This window comes from Pan troglodytes, chromosome 10 (genome assembly GCF_028858775.2).
Source record: "Pan troglodytes isolate AG18354 chromosome 10, NHGRI_mPanTro3-v2.0_pri, whole genome shotgun sequence".
NCBI lineage: Eukaryota > Metazoa > Chordata > Mammalia > Primates > Hominidae > Pan > Pan troglodytes.
The window spans coordinates 66080953-66101146 of record NC_072408.2 but is presented as its reverse complement, the minus strand read 5'-3'; the positions used below and the strand labels follow the sequence as shown (position 1 = coordinate 66101146).

The 20194-nt window shown below is 35.8% G+C and overlaps 2 protein-coding genes across 3 annotated transcripts in view; one reads left to right on the top strand and one right to left on the bottom strand.

The window, feature by feature from the left end:
- LOC134807576 (uncharacterized) overlaps positions 1–20194 on the top strand; it is an 81659-nt gene that overhangs the window by 54878 nt on the left and 6587 nt on the right. The window lies entirely within an intron of this gene.
- OVCH1 (ovochymase 1) overlaps positions 1655–20194 on the bottom strand; it is a 61234-nt gene continuing 42694 nt past the window's right edge. The window contains exons 20-25 of the mRNA XM_024347914.3: positions 17470–17626; positions 17062–17154; positions 13558–13782; positions 7483–7608; positions 6350–6485; positions 1655–5705 (exon numbers count right to left, since the gene is read on the bottom strand). Of these exons, the coding sequence (XP_024203682.2) occupies positions 5558–5705; positions 6350–6485; positions 7483–7608; positions 13558–13782; positions 17062–17154; positions 17470–17626 (885 nt within the window). The 3' untranslated portion in view covers positions 1655–5557. The remainder of the gene's footprint in view (positions 5706–6349; positions 6486–7482; positions 7609–13557; positions 13783–17061; positions 17155–17469; positions 17627–20194) is intronic.

Genomic DNA, 20194 nt, shown 5'->3' with positions numbered 1-20194 from the left:
GCACTTGGGTCAACAGTGTGTCATTCTTTTGAAAAATAAGTAGAAAACAGAAGGCACAGGACCTCTGGTTTAACTTTAATCAAGACTAAGTCAAAGGTATCTAGGGTCTATAAATTTATTTTACAGATTTTAGCTTTTCTATTATTGATCTGTAAACACTTCTTATATTAATTACTTCAGACTTTTCTCAGCATAGTTGAAAATCTCATGTATTTGCTTTTTAGTTTTGTTTCTGTGGATGCAGAAGAGTTTTTAATTACACAGGAACTTATTAATTTGTTTTCTTCTACTACTTTTATATGAGAAAGTCCTTCTCCATATGGTTAACTACCAATATTTTCCACTTTTAATGCCTTAGGTAAACTAACTCCTTTATCAGCTACTGTGTGATGTGAAGAATAATTTTATACATTTTCTGAGTGGTAATGCCAAATTAACCACATACAATGGTCTTAAATTTTCTAGGGCCCCTTCTAATCTATTTTCAATCACATGTTTCTTCTGATAGTTTTAATTACCGTGGTTTTAGAGTATACTTTAATATCTGATAGAGCAATTCTACCTTAACCATTTGGCCATTCTTTCCCCAAGAGATTTTCAACTAGTGCTATTTACTTTACAAGATAAACTTCAGAGTTAATTTCCTCTTCATCCCTCCAGAAAAAAAAATTCCATTGGGATTTAGTTGGAAAATATATTTTTAAATTAACTTGTGTTGAATTAATATGAGTTATATCTTTCAGTTTTGGAACATGGTACTTTTATCTATGCAAATCTTTGTGTGTTTATATGTATTTGTGTGCCACACAGGCACCTTAATAAAGTTTCATAGTTTGAATAATAAATCTCAAATTTTAGGGTTATTCCTAGTTATCGTATGGCTTTTATTACTAAATGTAATTGAAGTAATTTTTCCATTATATCTTCTACATTTTACTGCTATGGTTTTAAGATTACAATTGCTATATAATTTGTATCTATTTTTTCTCATTTACAGTAGAAAATCTTAATATACAATACATTTTAATATTCAATTTTCCTTGTGTTCTTGGGATAAATCCTATTTGGTTCTGTCAAATGTTCATCAAATAATCTGCTGAGGTCAAGCATTGACTTAACCCTGAGGTGGTTGAGAGTATACCATCCTGGTACAAGGGTTATTTTCAGCAGAAAGCAATTGAAAATAAAATGTAGACAGAAGAAAAACTCTCTGCCCTCCCACTATCTCCACTAGGAAGGGCAGAACAATTCTTAATTAGAGACAAATCTCGACTCTTATCAGCCCAGAGATGGCACCAGAAGAATCTACATAACAAATCTTTCTAAAGTAACTTTTATTTTCTACAACTGTCCCCAATATATTCACCTTCCTACAATATGCCGCCCCTAGAAGCTCAAAGTCCTTTGCCTTTAGAAGCTCAAAGTCCTTTTCCTTTATTTTGTCACTTCTCTTATTTATTGTTCTTTTTGTTAAGATGATATATAAGCCCAAGTTCTAATCACCTCTTTGAGTTACTCACCACTGAATTTTCCCATATATGCATGATATATGTGTTAATAAAATTCAGTTTTTCTCTTTTTAATATGTCTTTTGTCAGTATCATTGCCAGAGTTCCAGCAAATGAAGCTAAGATGGTCTGAGAAAAACAAACAAACAAACAAACAAACAAACAAAAAACAAAAAGCAAAAAGCAAAAAGCAAAAAACAAACTTCTCTACACCAACTAAAGGAAAAATCTCTATCTCTACTACAACTACTGCTACTCTCGGTACTTTACCTCTCACACCAGATGTATGGGATTTTTCCCCCCACAACAATTGGGTATCTTACAATTCAATTCCATTCTGACATTATCTACCTTGGGTTAGCACGGACTGCACAGGTTAAGAGCTCAGTTTCACAAGACTGCCCTCACTCCCCACTTCAAATGCCAATTGCAAGTCCAGGTTATCACATTGCTACTGACTGCCCAGCAATAAATCAGAGGTTCCCACGATCCCCTCCTCAGGTTTGATAATTTACTAAAACAACTCACAAAATTCAGGGAAACACTTTACTTGTGTTTACCTATTTATTACAAAGGATATAATTCAGGAACAGTCCAGTGAAAGATGTATAGGGCAAGATATGGAGACTGGGCACAGAGCATCAATGTTCTTTCTGGGTACACCATCCTCCCAGCACCCTCCGTGTGTTCACCAACCCAACTTTATGAACTCTCCTTTTGGGGTTTTATGAGGGCTTCATTACATAGACATGATCAATCACATCATTGGCAATTGCTGATTAAGTCAATTTCCAGTCCCTCTCCCCTACCCAGAGGTTGGGCTGTAAGTTCTAAACTTCTGATCACAGGATTTGTTCCTCTGGATAGATGGGTAGAAGAGAAATATTTTTTTACCTTCCCTATACCCCAGAGCTTGTAAACCTTATTTAGAGGAATTGAAATAGAGTCATAAAACTTTTGGGGAGAAGGAAATAGAAAATAGTATGTTTTATGAATTAATTCTAAGTAAAGAACAGATATACAGTTGATTAACATTATAAGTAATAATTGACATTGCTAATGTACTCTTCCTTCTCTGTCCCCTTCTTTATTTCTTTGTTTTTCCAATCTTTGTGTGCCCTTTCACCCATAGAAGAGGCAATAGGGAGACAGTCTAAACTCCTCCAAGCAGCACAATTTTAAGAATAGGAATCATAATAGATATTTCTAATCCAAATAAAATGCAAGCTTGGTTTCTTAGTATTGATTAACATGCCTTCTCTTATTTAATTCTCAAAACAACCTCATGAGGCAGTGCATGGTAACAGGTGTTCTGTAGGGCAAGAAAGATAGAAGTATACATCATTTTCATAGATACTGCAGTCTCCCCACAAGAAGCTGTGGTCTTCTTGGTGCTGAATTGGCTTAGGAACCAAGAAAGCTCAGTGCTCATCAACATTCTCCTAAATAGAAACACAAATATTCTTAATGCACTTACTTCTAGGATGGTATTGTAAATCTGAAGAATAAAAAAGACAGCAGTTTAGCAATTGGCTTTTTTACCCACTCTGAGAGGACCCTACCTGCATGGAGAGTGACACTTGTATCTGGGCCCTTCTTAGGAAGGCAAAGGCCAGCAAAAAGCCATACATCCTCTTTCTCTGGGCTTTTACTTCATTACGCATTGGTATCCTTGATTAAGTAAACTGGGAATTCATAGACCATAGTGTGCATGGTGGTGGGGTGTTTCCGCTCACAAATGAGGAAACCGAGTCTTAGAAAGATTTGAGATAATTCCCAAAGTCCCACGTATCCCATGGTGTCCAGAAATGTTGGTTGACCACCCAAAATCCTTGCGGGTTGACAACCCGCATTGCCAAGTCAATCCTAAGCCAAAAGAACAAAGCTGGAGGCATCACACTACCTGACTTCAAACTATACTACAAGGCTACAGTAACCAAAACAGCATGGCACTGGTACCAAAACAGAGATATAGATCAATGGAACAGAACAGAGCCCTCAGAAATAACGCCGCATATCTACAACTATCTGATCTTTGACAAACCTGACAAAAACAAGCAATGGGGAAAGGATTCCCTATTAAATAAATGGTGCTGGGAAAACTGGCTAGCCATATGTAGAAAGCTGAAACTGGATCCCTTCCTTACACCTTATACAAAAATTAATTCAAGATGGATTAAAGACTTACATGTTAGACCTAAAACCATAAAAAACCCTAGAAGAAAACCTAGGCATTACCATTCAGGACATAGACATGGGCAAGGACTTCATGTCTAAAACACCAAAAGCAATGGCAACAAAAGCCAAAATTGACAAATGGGATCTAATTAAACTAAAGAGCTTCTGCACAGCAAAAGAAACTACCATCAGAGTGAACAGGCAACCTACAAAATGGGAGAAAATTTTCGCAACCAACTCATCTGAGAAAGGGCTAATATCCAGAATATACAATGAACTCAAACAAATTTACAAGAAAAAAACAAAGAACCCCATCAAAAAATGGGCGAAGGACATGAACAGACACTTCTCAAAAGAAGACATTTATGCAGACAAAAAACACATGAAAAAATGCTCACTGTCACTGGCCATCAGAGAAATGCAAATCAAAACCACAATGAGATACCATCTCACACCAGTCAGAATGGCGATCATTAAAAAGTCAGGAAACAACAGGTGCTGGAGAGGATGTGGAGAAATAGGAACACTTTTACACTGTTGGTGGGACTGTAAACTAGTTCAACCATTGTGGAAGTCAGTGTGGCGATTCCTCAGGGATCTAGAACTAGAAATACCATTTGACCCAGCCATCCCATTACTGGGTATATACCCAAAGGACTATAAATCATGCTGCTACAAAGACACATGCACACGTATGTTTATTGCGGCACTATTCACAATAGCAAAGACTTGGAACCAACCCAAATGTACAACAATGATAGACTGGATCAAGAAAATGTGGCACATATACACCATGGAATATTATGCAGCCATAAAAAATGATGAGTTCATGTCCTTTGTAGGGACATGGATGAAATTGGAAATCATCATTCTCAGTAAACTATCACAAGAACAAAAAACCAAACACCGCATATTCTCACTCATAGGTGGGAATTGAACAATGAGAACACATGGACACAGGAAGGGGAACATCACACTCTGTGGACTGTTGTGGGGTGGGGGGAGGGGGGAGGGATTGCTTTAGGAGATATACCTAATGCTAAATGACGAGTTAATGGGTGCAGCACACCAGCATGGCACATGTATACATATGTAACTAACTGCCCATTGTGGACATGTACCCTAAAACTTGAAGTATAATAATAATAAAATAAAATAAATTAAAAAAAGAAATTTTATGATGGGGAAACTTCTACACAATTGTAATACCAAATTTAATAATCCTTTTCCTCTCTTTATGTTTTTCTCTTTATTTTATTAAGAATAGATCCATATACAACTAAGTAATGTCAGCTAATGTATGAGATAAAATATGTGAAAATGCAAATATTTAGGAAATTCTGCCATCAAAGAGAAAAATAGGTATTTCAGTAGCATTTTTCTCATTGACAATTCTAGTATTTATCAACTTGTAAAGATGTTTTTCCCAAATTAAATAAAAACAACGATTTGTGCCAAAAAAAAAGAAAATAATGAGTTTAAATTAAAGTAACCAGGCTTCTAACTACTACCAATTGATAAACTCATGTAATGCCTTTTGCTGTGATTATTTTGCCTTATTAATTTTATAGTCTTAATTTTCTTGTGTTTTTGTCTAAAACTGCTTCATTCATTCTTTATTTTTAGTATTTCTGAGCAATTTTAATCTAGGTATGATCCATGTAAGAAACGTTGTTGGACTTTGTTTTTAACTAAACCTGAGGAGATTTTATATCTTAATTTTAAATCTGACACAAGTTTAACAGTAAGTCTATTTCAACATCCTATAAGAAGAGACTAGTGTATGTCACATGTAAGCCACATACTGAATATGAAACAATCTAAACATGTTTCATCAGAGAAAAATCAGTAGCATAGAGATTCATGGGAAATCAGTTACCTATTAATTTTTTTCCTGGTCCAAATCCTTCGTAAACACGCAGATGACCATGACAGACAAAAGTTGTTGGCTTCATCGGGAAGTTAATAATATTAAGCTGAATGATGTGATTTAAAGGGGCTACTAATCTCCATTGGCAACTATGGCATAGATGAAACAAAGTCAGAAATTATTTCTAAACAGAATATATTGTTAGTTATTTTGCTCAGAAATTAATGCATCAATGTTATTGACCCCCAGTGAGCCTTATTTTTTGTGTCTGTTTCCTTATGGTTGTGAGAGAGAAAGATTTGTACTTTAAATTATATCAACTTTATTATCTAATATGTAATTTGCCAAAATTTATAAAGTTCATACATTATGAATGGCTGACCAATTGTGTGTATTGTTTTAAATTCTGATTGAAAATTTATAAGATCTGAAGGACCTATATGTGCCAGAATTTGCCCCAAACTCCCACACATCATTTATTAAGTATCTACTATGTACCCAAATATTTTACATACATTATATCAGCCTCCAACATTCTTTGTAAAGATTTGACTTTTCACTTTGCTAATACATGGTCTATTTTGTTGAGAAAGTACAATTGATAAACAAGGACATTCTTATATTGTTTTGTTTTGTTTCCATATTAAAAGCCATAGATTAGGGGTTACCTAAGAGTCTATTCTTTTTGGAAAAAAGGTGAAGAATAATGTTTTAAGCAAATACCAAGTGTTGATGTCAGTCAAGCAATTTTTTCCACACACTTCTTCCATTATAATAATCATGACTTCCTTACCCCATAGTAGTTCTGTGAGAATTTCTTGGGATCTGCATGATCCCTTCTGGCTTGGTCAGAAGAACATCCTCACAAGGGACCAAGTGCTCTCTGTTTGAACTTTGGGAAAGTCTGGTTATTTTACTGTCCTTTGGACCTAAAAGAACAGGAAGCAGAGAAAATGAGAATAAAACCAATTTTTAACAGGCTTCCTATATGCCTTTTCAGATCAAGGTAAACAGCTCTGTTCCCTAATTGTCCTGGGAAAACAAGTAATTATTAGGAGGTGGTTGGTTTCACTGAAAATTTTCTCCATCTTAAATATTCAAAAGGTATAGGAAACAAACACATCTCTCAGATGATCTCTGACATAGCCTAGGGTCTATGGAAGATTATAGGACACAGCTATAGATAATACCTGTTAACTGCCTAATTCCATCTGAAAGCAGTATTCTTAATATATTCTTCCAAGAGAAAACTTTCATATGATATAAATGCTTTATTACTTAATTAACTTTTTCCAAATATACAGTATACACAGGTCTAGAAAAACATATTCTCAGCAATGCTCTTAGGTGCCAAGGGGGGAAACTAGCTTTCAGTTGTCTACATCAAGAATAAAAAAAAATCTCACTAATTACATATTCTAAAGTTCAATCTGACAACTCTGAATTACATTGTTTACATTTATAATACTAGAATCTAATATTTGTGTAGTTTGTTTTCAAAACTTACTCTAATCTTTTATTACATCACTAAAAGAAAATTCTAATCAGAGATAATAAATTGTCCAGAGCTAATCAGCCAGCTAAGATTTAGAACCCAAATCTTCTGAGCCACAAGAATTTACAGCTACAGAAAACATTCTTTGTGGTATAAAATTGCAACCACAGAAAAAAGTTATCTTGCAATGAACATATCTTAGCCATTTTCAGAAATCATATACAATTCAATCAAGTTATCCATTGAGCAGTTTCCCTTTTGGACCTGATCAAATCTTAGGTGACTTAAGTAGATTTTCCTTTCAAACATATACTCATTTCCCCACAGAAACATAATTTCTTTCAAAATGTTGTATATGTTTGGAAATATTCCTAAATAGAGTAATATTGATTTCTTTAGCCTTTACAAGTTTATAAAATAACCAAACATACCTAGGACTTTCAAGACAATATAGCTTATACCAAATGCACCTCGTACAAGGGCATGGAATGTCACCCTCACCAGCGGTCCAGGACTCATGAAAGTCATTGAGTAAAGTCTTCTTCCATGTAATCCACCTAGGTTAAAAAGTGAACTCTAGTAAAAAATAAGAATGAAAATTTTACAGCAGTTTCTGTATTTTAGGCCGAGCAATTAATTTAACCCACGAGGTAGGAATTGATTCCATTCTGTAAAATGATGAAACGGGACTCCAGAACATAAGTGACTCACTCAATGCCACAAACTAGTTGGGTGGGAAGCTAGGATCTTCAACTTGGGTCCATGTATCCAATATCCATCATTATCTACTATGTTGCAGTGCTTCCTGAAGGACAGTAGGTAGCAAATTATTTTATCTTTAAAATGACTGATGTGACCTTTTTCTCCTAGAAAAGTAACCTACTTATTAAAAATACCTCACCATGAAGATCTATGATGGAAAACATTTTCTACCTGAAAATTTATTATTTCCCTATAGTCAGTTTTTTATTGATTGCTTTGAGAACCTAAGTCAAAGATAGAAGGGAAAATTATAATCATAATTCTAAAATGATTCAGAGGGCTGATTAAGCATGTGTGGAAAGAACCTGTGAGTTTCTTAGGATCAAACTCTTCTAAACTAAGAATAATTCAGTATCATTTTTTAACATTTATTTAAATGTCACCTGCTCAGAGAGATATCTGCTGATTGTACTACATACAACTATGTGGCACTGACATCCCAGATACTTCTTTTCTCCTTTCCCATTTCAGTTTTTCTTCCTTAGTTCTTCCATTTAAGATAGCATATATTTTATCTTATTATGTGTTTTCTCCCTGCTAGAATATAAGCTTGGTAAGGGCAGAAAATTTTATTTTTTTCACTACTGAATCCTCAGAACCAAGATGACTCAGTCCATGGTCCATAGTAGGTTCTTCACAAATACTTGTAGGGATGAAAGGAAGGAGGAGATTAGAGCCAAGAAAGAGAAAAGAAGAAAAAGCATTCGTTGGCATTTTAAAGTATACAATGGTGAAATACTATTTGAAGAATGACCTAATATTTATTTGTAGCAAATAGAAGTGAATGTAACTTTTAAATGAATTGCTACCTTTAACAGGAAGAAATATAGCATTTTATAGTAAAGAATGCTATACAACTTAAGTAAAGAATAATATTTCTATTACAGTCTTGCTCTTATCCTAGATATAACCTGAAGGGACAGAACAATTCCACAAAGTTCAAGCTGACAATTTCAAAAATTAAAGAAATGCTAGGTTGGAAAATTATAGGGATTCCTCAGGTAATCTACAATGAAGTTAAGCATGGTTTTCAATAGGTAATAATGATAAAGGCAAGTTTCCCCAGAAAATGTGTCTCTCTGTATAATAATATAGTATATTATTGAAATAGTGCTATCAATTGGGAAGAAAAAGACTTTTTTTTTTTAAAGGAAGCAGGTATAGAGTCACTTTGCCATATGAGAAAATATATTTCAGCATGATTTTAAAAGTTTTTTTTATTAAAGATTCTGACCTCAGAATGCAGAATAAATTTTTAAGCATGAAAGAAATGAATTAAAAATCAAAGATCAAAGACATGTATGGATACATTTAAACAACTAAATTAAAAAATTTTTACATTAACATAATAAACAACACAAAAGCAAATGACAATACTAAGAATAAGCATTAGGAATAAATGACAAAGGAAAGCATTAAGAATAAACTTATAACAACATTAAGAATAAGCATTAAGAATAAACATGACAAAGGAAAATATCTTTGTATATAAAGCTCATAAAGCAATAAAAAGAATAATACTCAAATTTAAAAACTGGACAAAAGATAATGGCAATTAGTTTTAAAAAAACAAGCTGGGTACAGTAGCACATGCCAGGAATTTGGGAGGTTGAACTAGGAGGATCTTTTGAGCCCAGGAGTTTGAGACCAGCCTGGGCAAAATAGGGAGACACAGTCTTAAAACAAACAAACAAAAAAATAAAAGCAAAAAATAAATTATCTCCATTAATGATTATTTTTAAAGGAAAATTGCCTATTAAATTGACATATTAGGTTCTGGGCATGGTGAAAGAAGATCCTAGGCACTGCTAATGGCAGTGAAAATTAAGTTAGCCTTTCTGAAGAGTAATTTAACTTCATGCAAAAAACAAACTCAGCAAAAATTTATGAAAAAGAAAACGGTCCGAGTCCCTAGGTGTTGACCTCATTTGGAAGTATACAGAAGGGAACAGAGAGAAAGGTCTCTGCTCTCATGAAGCTTTCATTTTAGTCAGGTAAATGAAGATGGTTTCATAGAGAGGTCAAAGCTACTGATGAAATGAAAGCCAATGTAACAGACAATGACTGTGGGAAGGAATGGATGATGCTGCTTTCATTTTAGTCAGGTAAATGAAGATGGTTTCATAGAGAGATCAAAGCTACTAATGAAATGAAAGCCAATGTAATAGACAATGACTGTGGGAAGGAATGGATGATGCTGCTTTAGACTGAGAGGCCCTCTTTCAGGAGGTGACTATTCTCTTGTTCATTTATTTATGAAGTGCCTTCTATGTGTTGGGCACTGTTCTAGGCACTGAGGCTTCTTGATACAAACAGGCAAAAATTCCAGCTCTCATGAAACTCATACTCAATAGGGAAGACACAGATAAGCCATAATCATGAAAAAATCATAATGTGTTAGATTCTAATCTTTTAACCCTGGAATTCAAACTTTTTGGCACCTGGCTTCGTGGGAGACAATTTTTCCACAAACAGTGGGAGGGATGGTTTTGGGATGAAAACTGTTCCATCTCAGATCATCAGGCACTAGATTATCATAAGGAGCAGGCATCCTAGATCCTTGGCATGTGCAATTCACATTCCTATGAGAATCTAATGCTGCCACTGATCTAACAAGAGGCAGAGCTCAGGTGGTAATGCTTGCCCGTTGTTCACCTCCTGCTGTGTGGCCTAGTTCCTAACAGGCCACGAGTTGGTAGTGGTCTGCGGCCTGGGGGTTGGGGACCCATGTGTTAGAAGATAATAAGTGCTCTAAGAAAAGGGAACTGAGAAGTCTGGAGGCAGGGGCGTGATGCAACTTACATCAGTCAAGGTTGGTCTCATTAAGAAGGTGACATTCCATCAAGAATTGAAGGACATGAGGCACAAGGATGAGAAGGAGCTCTTCAAAGTGCTGGGAATAGACAATGGCCCCAAGGTAAGAATGAGAGGTATTGGGAACCCATGAGCTGATGGAGAGGCAGTCTTCCAGGGAGTGTGAATTTTATTCTAGCTGCAAGAAGCCCTGGAGCAGTTCTAATCAAAGGGGATGGAGGAGGTGATCTGATTCTAGGGGGAAAATGTGCCAAGCAGTTAGGCTAATTAATTGTGTCACTGTAGTCTAAATTAGGTTGTAATCATAAAGAAAGATTCTTTAAGCAAACATTTTTGCTTTCTAACCCAGTGATTTAATCTCTCAGAGTTTATCCTAAGAAAACAACCCCACCCTCAGAGCAGTTTCTCTGACCTCTATGCACTTCAGAGTCAAGCATAAATATATACCACACACATGGACAATGACATACACCAATTTATTTTCTTTCCAGATTTCCCCATTAACCAAATTATTTCAATCACCTCCCACATCCCTCCTTACTGCAAGCCAAAAAGCTTTCATTACACCTGTGCAAACAGGAGGAAGCAAGTTTGTTTTGTTGAACAAAAAGAGGTTTCTCTGTACATGAAATTAAAAATGAGGGCTGGCATGTTTTCACCAAATCTTTTCAATCCTGCCACTTTAAAAGCCTTTAATGTATTTTGCTTTATTTTTTCATTCACCTTCCTCCCCTGCTCTATTTTTAACCATCTTCTGACTTGCTCTTTTACAATATATATTCTTCCAGCATTCTGGCATGGTTCCACTATGTTTGAAGAAGTTGAGCCCTCTTGCCTTTTTTCCCCCCTCCCTACACACACACACACACACACACACACACACACTCAACCTTAAGTATATTTGCTTTCTCAATTCAAAGTACTTGAAAATGTTAAGGATTTTTTTTTTCTAATTCTGTGAAGAAAGCCGATGGTAGCTTGATGGGGATAGCATTGAATCTATAAATTACTTTGGGCAGTATGGCCATTTTCACAATATTGATGCTTTCTATCCATGACCTTGGAATGTTTTTCCACTTGTTTGTGTCCTCTCTCATTTCCTTGAGCAGTGGTTTGTAGTTCTCCTTGAAGAGGTCCTTCACATCCCTTGTAACTTGTATTCCTAGGTATTTTATTATCTTTATAGCAATTGTGAATGGGAGTTCACTCATGATTTGGCTGTTTGTCTGTTATTGGTGTATAGAAATGCTTTTGAAAAATAAGCCTGTATAGCCAAGACAATCCTAAGCAAAAGGAACAAAGCTGGAGGCATCACACTACCTGATTTCAAACTATACTGCAAGGCTACAGTAACCAAAACAGCATGGTACTGGTACCAAAACAGATATATAGACCAATGGAAGAGAACAGAGGCCTCAGAAATAATGCCACACATCTACAACCATCTGATCTTTGACAAACCTGACAAAAACAAGCAATGAGGAAAGGATTCCCTATTTAATAAATGGTGCTGGGAAAACTGGCTAGCCATATGCAGAAAACTGAAACTGGACCCCTTCCTCCTTACATCTTATACAAAAATTAACGCAAGATGGATTAAAGACTTAAACGTAAGACCTAAAACCATAAAAACCCTAGAAGAAAACCTAGGCAATACCATTCAGAACATAGGCATGGGCAAAGACTTCATGACTGAAACACCAAAAGCAATGGCAACAAAAGTCAAAATTGACAAATAGGATCTAATTAAACTAAAGAGCTTCCATACAGCAAAAGAAACTCATCAGAGTGAACAGGCAACCTACAGAATAGGAGAAAATTTTTGCAATCTACCCATCTGACAAAGAGCTAATATCCAGAATCTACAAGGAACTTAAACAAATTCACAAGAAAAAAATAAATAATCCCATCAAAAAGTGGGCAAAGGATATGAACAGACATTTCTCAAAAGAAGACATTTATGTGGCCAACAAACATTTGAAAAAAAGCTCAACATCGCTAGTCATTAGAGAAATGCAAATTAAAACCACAATAAGATACCATCTCACTCCAGTTAGAATGGCAATTATTAAAAAGTCAGGAAACAACAGATGCTGGAGAGGATGTGGAAAAATAGAAACACTTTTACGCTGTTGGTAGGAGTGTAAATTCGTTCAACCATTGTAGAATACAGTGTTGCGATTCCTCAAGGATCTAGAACCAGAAATACCTTTTGACCCAGCGATCCCATTCCTGGGTATATACCCAAAGGATTATAAATCATTCTGCTATAAAGACACATGCACACGTATGTTTATTGCAGCACTCTTCACAATAGCAAACACTTGGAATCAACCCAAATACCCATCAATGATAGACTGGTTAAAGAAAATGTGGCACATATACACCATGTTATACTATACAGCCATAAAAAAGGATAAGTTTATGTCCTTTACAGGGACATGGATGAAGCTGGAAACCATAATTCTCAGCAAGCTAACACAAGAACAGAAAACCAAACACCACATGTTCTCACTCATAAGTGGGAGTTGAACAACGAGAACACATGGACACAGGGAGGGGAACATCACACACTGGGGCCTGTTGGGGGGTGGGGGGCTAGGGGAGGGATAGCACTAGGAGAAATAACTAATGTAGATGACAGGCTTATGGTTGCAGCAAACCACCACAGCACGTGTATACCTTTGTAACAAACCTGCATGTTCTGCACATGTAACCCAGAACTTAAAGTATAATAATAATAATAATAATAATAATAATAATAATAATAATAAAGAAAATGTTAAGTGTGTTTACAAGGGAAAAAGCATTCCTATTACATGGATCAACATTTTGGTAACATTATTACCAAGTCAGACTCATTCCTGATCATAAGCTGCCTACATGGACCAAGACTCCTAGCACGAAGTTTATATGCCAGGAAGGATTACCTGCCGTCTTTCTCTTACTGTGTCTTTCTTCATAAATAATTAGAACTGAGTCTTGACACACAGGAGACCCCAGGAGTGACAGATACTCAATGGTAAATTTTGCCATACTGCTTGGTGAAACTCTGAGCACCCAAGAACATTCCAGTCTTCCTCTATAATCCAGTAGATACCGTGGTGTGGGAAAAAAGCCTCTAGGCTTTTCTAGCTCTGCTTCAGAGCAACAACCTGCAATTCAGAACACACAGACACCAGGGACCAACATAAATAAAGCAAAGAAAAACCAGATTCTATCACAAGACTGAAAAATCTAAGCTTGCAAGGAGAAAATTAAGACTTTGTTACTGTCAGTTACAAATTATTCTGTTAGAAAACCATTCTATTTAATGTGTCTTATTTTCTTGAAATGATATTATAGAGGTAGAATTTAAATCACAATTATTTTGAATCAGTTTTAAATGAATTTTTAAAGTTTCTTAGAAAATAGACAGTAGGTTGCATTCTCTATACCCAGCAGATTTTCATTTTCTTCCTTCTTTGAGATGCAGCTGAAGACCTGTTCCTCAAAGCTTCACTAAATTAGCTGAACTTGCTGGGACAAATGATTACATTCATTTGAGCTTGTGACTGAGGTCATGAAAAAGATAACTTGCTGGATATACTGAGATGTCTCACTTCTTCAGCTTGCTAAGTCCAAGGGCACCTTTGGACCTTTGGGATACCTCCTGCAGTTTGGGTGCCAGTTTTTCCATGGCCCGCTGACTCAGCAATCAGCTTCTCTTATGTCCTCATCAGGGCTTCGTCCTTAACTCTCTCTTCTTCCTTTATGTCTATTCCTTTGACAAAAACTTTCTGAGCAATTAAAAAATGAAATATTCTATATTCATATTTTAATGTATGTGTTAGTGAATACATAATTATGCATGCTGTGCCCTAGAGAAATTAATACTGTAACTGAGGAGGAGGTACGTAAACATGCTTTTATTAACAGTAGAGGTGAAAAGTAGAATAAGGGAAATGAAGTGCTACAAAAACTTAGGATTCTATTCCATTGTTTGGTTCTCTGTCATTTCTTTGTTAGTCCTCTTTTTTTATCTGTACAGCTACAAGAACCTAATCAGCTATTTACCGTTTTGATTTAATAGTAAACTAAATGATTTTTCAGTCTATAATCTTCCCTCACCTTGCCCTACCATCTGGGAATGGTGTATAAAACAAAAAAAATCAAATTGTTTTCCTGCTGAAAGCAACTAAAGTAGTTCAGCTTGCAAGATCTTTCAGAGTCTGGCCTCAGCCTGTCTTTCTAATCTTTTTAGTTTTTCTCCCTCTCTATATGAATCCTCTGTGAAAAATCTGACCGGAAATCACATACAGCCATGAATTACCAACAAGTCAAGACTTTTTATAAATGGGAGTAACAATTGAAAGAAACCATTGCTAAGATTCATTAATTCCCTAGTGTAAAAAGTTAGTAGCAGGAGTGGGTGGGTGTTAAATATGGCATGGTCCTAACATTTTGTCTCCGAAAATAATCATAGAATAAAAACAAAGCAACACCTTTCCGTATATAAAACTTTCAAAGTTCTTTGGCATGCATAACCATTTCTGAACATATTTAAAAGAGAAACATTTTCTTTACATTTTAACAATGTTCATTTTCTAATGGCCTGAATAAGGTCATTCAAAAAATACATTAGATGGCACTGTCACCACCATTTATGGACCCTTATCTCAGGTCAGACCCTTCCTGTTATAAATGCCTTACATGGATTAACCTATTTAGGCACTCACTGAATTCATTCATTTAACTCAGTCCATTGAAATCAATAGTTTATAGGATCTTGGACCCAAGTCTGCTCTCTGTCTCAATCCCAAGTCCAGATTTACTTTTAACCTAACTCTATGTATCCCCAGCTTTGACTCTTTGACTCATGTTGCCAGACAAATTGTCCTGGGTCCACTCCTCATTCCTGGAAGATTTTAGCGGTCATTTTCTCCAACACTTTTCCTGTCATAATTCTTTCTGATTTCAATCACTATATACATGATGATTCCAGCACTGAAGTTTCCCAGCTCCTCAATTTTCCTCCAGTGATCTTGTATTCCACCTGACCTCAGCCACTTATCCTTATGGTCAGCCCCTAGACACTTGATCAGTAGCAATAACTCCAAGCCTTCTGTAATCTCGGTTTCAGGAACCATTTTCTCCAACCACAACCTTCCATCTTTTCAGCCTCCCTTAATACTCCTTCCGCCTTTTGTGACTCATAATTTATCTATCCTACCACCTTATTTTTGTCCCAAACAAATCTGTCATCCTTGTTTCACTCCTTACCCATCCTAAATTCCAATGATCCATCATTTTAACCACTTTTTCACATACACTCTGAATTCCCTTATACCCTTCACATACTTGGGGATACTCCACTTTGATTAAGTCTACCCTCTACCTACTCTGCATCTACCTCAGTGCATCCAGAGGAAAACATACAACTAAGCTAACTGGGGGCATTTTGCTCTCTCAATTTATGATCATTCATCTCGGGGGCCTTTATGCTACCCAGCAATCCTACTATATCTTTCTAGTTCACTATGTCATTTTCTCGAGAAATATGTCATCCTTTTTTCTCTTAAAAATCAAACTTTCTTGAACAACCTCTTCTTTTTGTTCATCTGCTAAGAAAAAGAAGCAATCAGAAGAGAAATTCCACAGGCTCCAATCTCCATCTATACCCAAACACCTCATACCTGCACCGGTGCCTCAAGATCCTGCCTTCCATCAGTTAACTATAGATGATATGTACTTTGCTCCTATCTAAGACCATCCCTTCCTTTTGGGTACTAGATCTCATCTTCTTTCTTCTACTCAAAGTCATCACTCTTGCAATTCTACCTTCTATATCTTACATTTTCTTTAAACTCTTACTAGTTGTTTACTGGGGTTGAATGTATTGGGGAAGATGTGGGCAACAAAAGAAAGACTGACCATTTGGAAACCAAGAGTGATAATAAAATAGAACTTCCATCTTCCTACAAGTCTATTAGAGATTTCAAATCCTCCATTGCTGTTAGTTTTGACTAAAAATCAAAATCCTCTTTTATCAAACAGAGAGTGGCAACTGTGGAAGAATGAAGAGAAATACTAATGCTGACGCTAGTCTTGGTCATCTCATACCCAGGGTCTTTACCTAGGCAAGATACTTGCATATAGAAGGACTTTTATTCAGATTCAGAGCTTAAAATAATTCTATGTAATTCTCCAATATTCAAGCACTGGTTCACAACCACAAGATTTTTTTTAAAATCTGCAACAGGTCTAGCTTTGGGGTAGGAATGATCTCCAACAATCTTAATAACAACTCTCCCCACTTTCAGCTAAAACTACCAACCAGAAGGAAAACACAGAGGTTATAGTGTTCCATAGAAAATTTAGCAAAGCTAGACAGACAATGCTTTTTGCCAAATTCTGGCTGAAAGTATTAATGGGATAATGTAAACATTTATTACCTGGCCAAGATGCACTCTCTGGTGAAGGTGTGGGTGGTGGCAATTGTTGTTTTAAGGTTTTGCATTTATTATTTGTCTGAAGTGAAGCAGGACCTGTATTTGGGGAGAACATGTTAAAAATAAAGATGAAAGCCTGAGAACAAAATATAGTGGGCACCAAAGCAGCCACTATCAAAAGAAACAAAAAAGAAACAAATCCAGGATTAAAGCAGCCTAAGGAAAAGTCAGTTTAACTCTACACATGGGAGAACTTATTTTGCAGAATCTTGCATTTTAGTGTGTTTAGTAACTAAATGAAATTCTACTCTATGGTTTTCTCTTTCATGCGAATTTATACCACACTCACTGTTCCCAAACCCACTCTAAAGAAAGAGGTTATTGTTTTAATAACATTTGAAAACAATTTACCATTGATTTTTGATTGGATCCAGTCCAAGAAGATCATCACTCTGGCAAATACACCCGGCTTCCATGGCTGGACACAGCCAGCTCCCCAGCTGACAATGCCATAGAGGACAAAGGGACCATTTTCATGTCTACATACTAGTGGCCCACCAGAGTCTCCCTGAAACACCGATAAAACATGTTTTAGAAAACTGCTTTAATCTGAAGCTCCTGCTTTCAGTTTTTAGAACAAGATTGACCAATAATGTATTTGTAATGTGTTTAATTCCTTAAAGATTTGTTTTGTCAATTTCCATCTTTACATACTATCTATTCACTGTTTTGCAAAAGGAAACAAAATTTATGAACAATCAGATGGTAATTTGATTCCAGGGTGAAGATAAAGCTTAGTTCACATAAAAAGAAAACAATTACATTACTAAATCTTCCCAGCCCCATCGGAGGGAGATAGTCTTTAAATTATATCAATTAGTAAAACTGTAATATTTAAGATTTCAAGCATCTTTTTAAAATAAAAATTTAATCAGAAAACTGCACAGTGGCTCAGATGGATCCATCACAAGAAATGTGCTGCCTGTTTTTTTCTTTTTTTTAATTTTTTTAAGGAAATCGGGTTAGGGTCATTGGGTGGTAACCTCTAAATGTAGTGTTTTCCCTATCACTGGTCACTCTTGACACAATCTAATCAGATCAAAGAGTAGAGTTATGACATACACAGACAAATTAGGGTGTTGGTGGTGAGGTGAAGAAAAGTTAAAGGCTGACTTAAATCTATTAAAATGTATTCATTCTAATTCTAGTATTCCAATTTTATTTTGGCTTACCTGCAGATACCAAAGTTACACAATTTCGAAGATTTTAAGGGCCAAGCTAATTTAACTTACTAGGATATTAGATGTGAAAAGTTACAATTAGAGAAATAAGTGACCTGTCCCATTTCACACACATAGGTAGTAGCAGCAGTAAAATCTGAGTCCATGTCACCTGCCAAAGTTCAGTGCTCTTTCCCTTCCACCAAATTGATAAATGTTCATTAATGGAACTACCTTAAACTGCTCTAGTATCTGGCTTACATAATTACTGAATTCAAGGAAAGACACATGGAAATTTAACTTACAGTTAATTTTTTGTACTCTCTTAGATATGGCTAATTTGGTCATGATGAAACACATTTCAAAAGGCAAAAATACTACCCACAAGCACTAAGAAGCTCTCGTAGATGGAAGCGTCTCTCTTGAATATTTCTCTCAATATTTGCATTGTTTAAATTGACAAATTATAAGCAGAAAGAGATTTTGAAGAAAACAAACAGTGGTATTGTTATTAAGGGAACCAAAATATGTACATCACACACATTTATCTATTAATTAGCACTAACATCTTCTACATGTCTCTTGAGGTTCAATGTGAAAATCAATGGCAGCACCAAATACATGCCCTTGTTTATGTCTCTATTTACAACATGTGCCCCATTTGAGGGTAAGCACTGCATCTGATTCAACTTTGTACCCTAGGAAACCTACCACAATATCCAGCACTAACACATGCTAAATAAATGTTTGCTTAATTTACGGTGAAATTTTATAAACCAGTTGTATCAAACCAAGCCTTAATACATAGGATTTTCATCGTTTTAGGGTAGGCTTTCCAATTTTTAATCAGGTCTTTTGCAGGAAGTGGATGAACACAAATGTATTTAGGACCAAACTAAGTCCTTTATTTGTCTTCTTGTAAGATAAATTGTGTACATATTTGATAGCACATAAATTGCTGGTACATATTTGAAATATCTACTTTATATAAAGAATTTAACAGAAGAAACCTTAAGTAGGGAAAAAAGAGATACAGTTGCTAGTCTGCAATGTAGAACAATTAACCTTTCCTCTGGGCCTAATTTTTTCACATAACAATTATACTTAAAACCCCCTTCCAGTTGTTTCCAGTTGGACAATGGTCTGATGTATCCAGTCAAGTGTTTTATTTTAAATCATTGATTTTTTTCAGTACCAATGCATAGCCAATACATCATTTTTCAGGCAATTACAAACATTCCATGATACAGGGAACCTGTTCAATTTATCTCTTTTTGCCAGTGCCTATCATATGGTCCAGTCCATAGTAAATATTCAGCAAACAAATGAAATTTTTTTTTTTTTTTTTTTTTTTTTGGTGAGACAGTCTTGCTCTGTCTCCCAGGCTGGAGTGCAGTGGTGTGATCTCGGCTCACTGCAAGCTCCGCCTCCTGGTTTCAAGCGATTTTCCTGCCTTAGCCTCCCGAGTAGCTGGGACTACAGATGCGCACCGTCAAGCCCGGCTAATTTTTTGTATTTTCAGTAGAGACAGGGTTTCACCATGTTGGCCAGGATGGTCTCAATCTCCTGACCTCATGATCCGCCTGCCTTGGCCTCCCAAAGTGCTGGGATTACAGGTGTGAGCCACTGCACCTGGCCACAAATGAATATTTTTTATTAAAAAATTATTCAATGCCTACTGTGAGCCAGACATACCGAGTAAGACAGAGTATAAACAAATAAGATGCTAATAGTAGCTATAAAGGAAATACTCAGGGTGAATGGTAAAGAATAAAGGTAGTTATATGTTTGCTTACATGTGCATGTATGTGTATACAGTTTCAATAACATTTGAGCTGATGCATAAAGGATGAGAAGGAGCCAGCTTTCCAAAAACCTGGAGGAACAACATTTTATGCAAAAGATATATCTGGGCT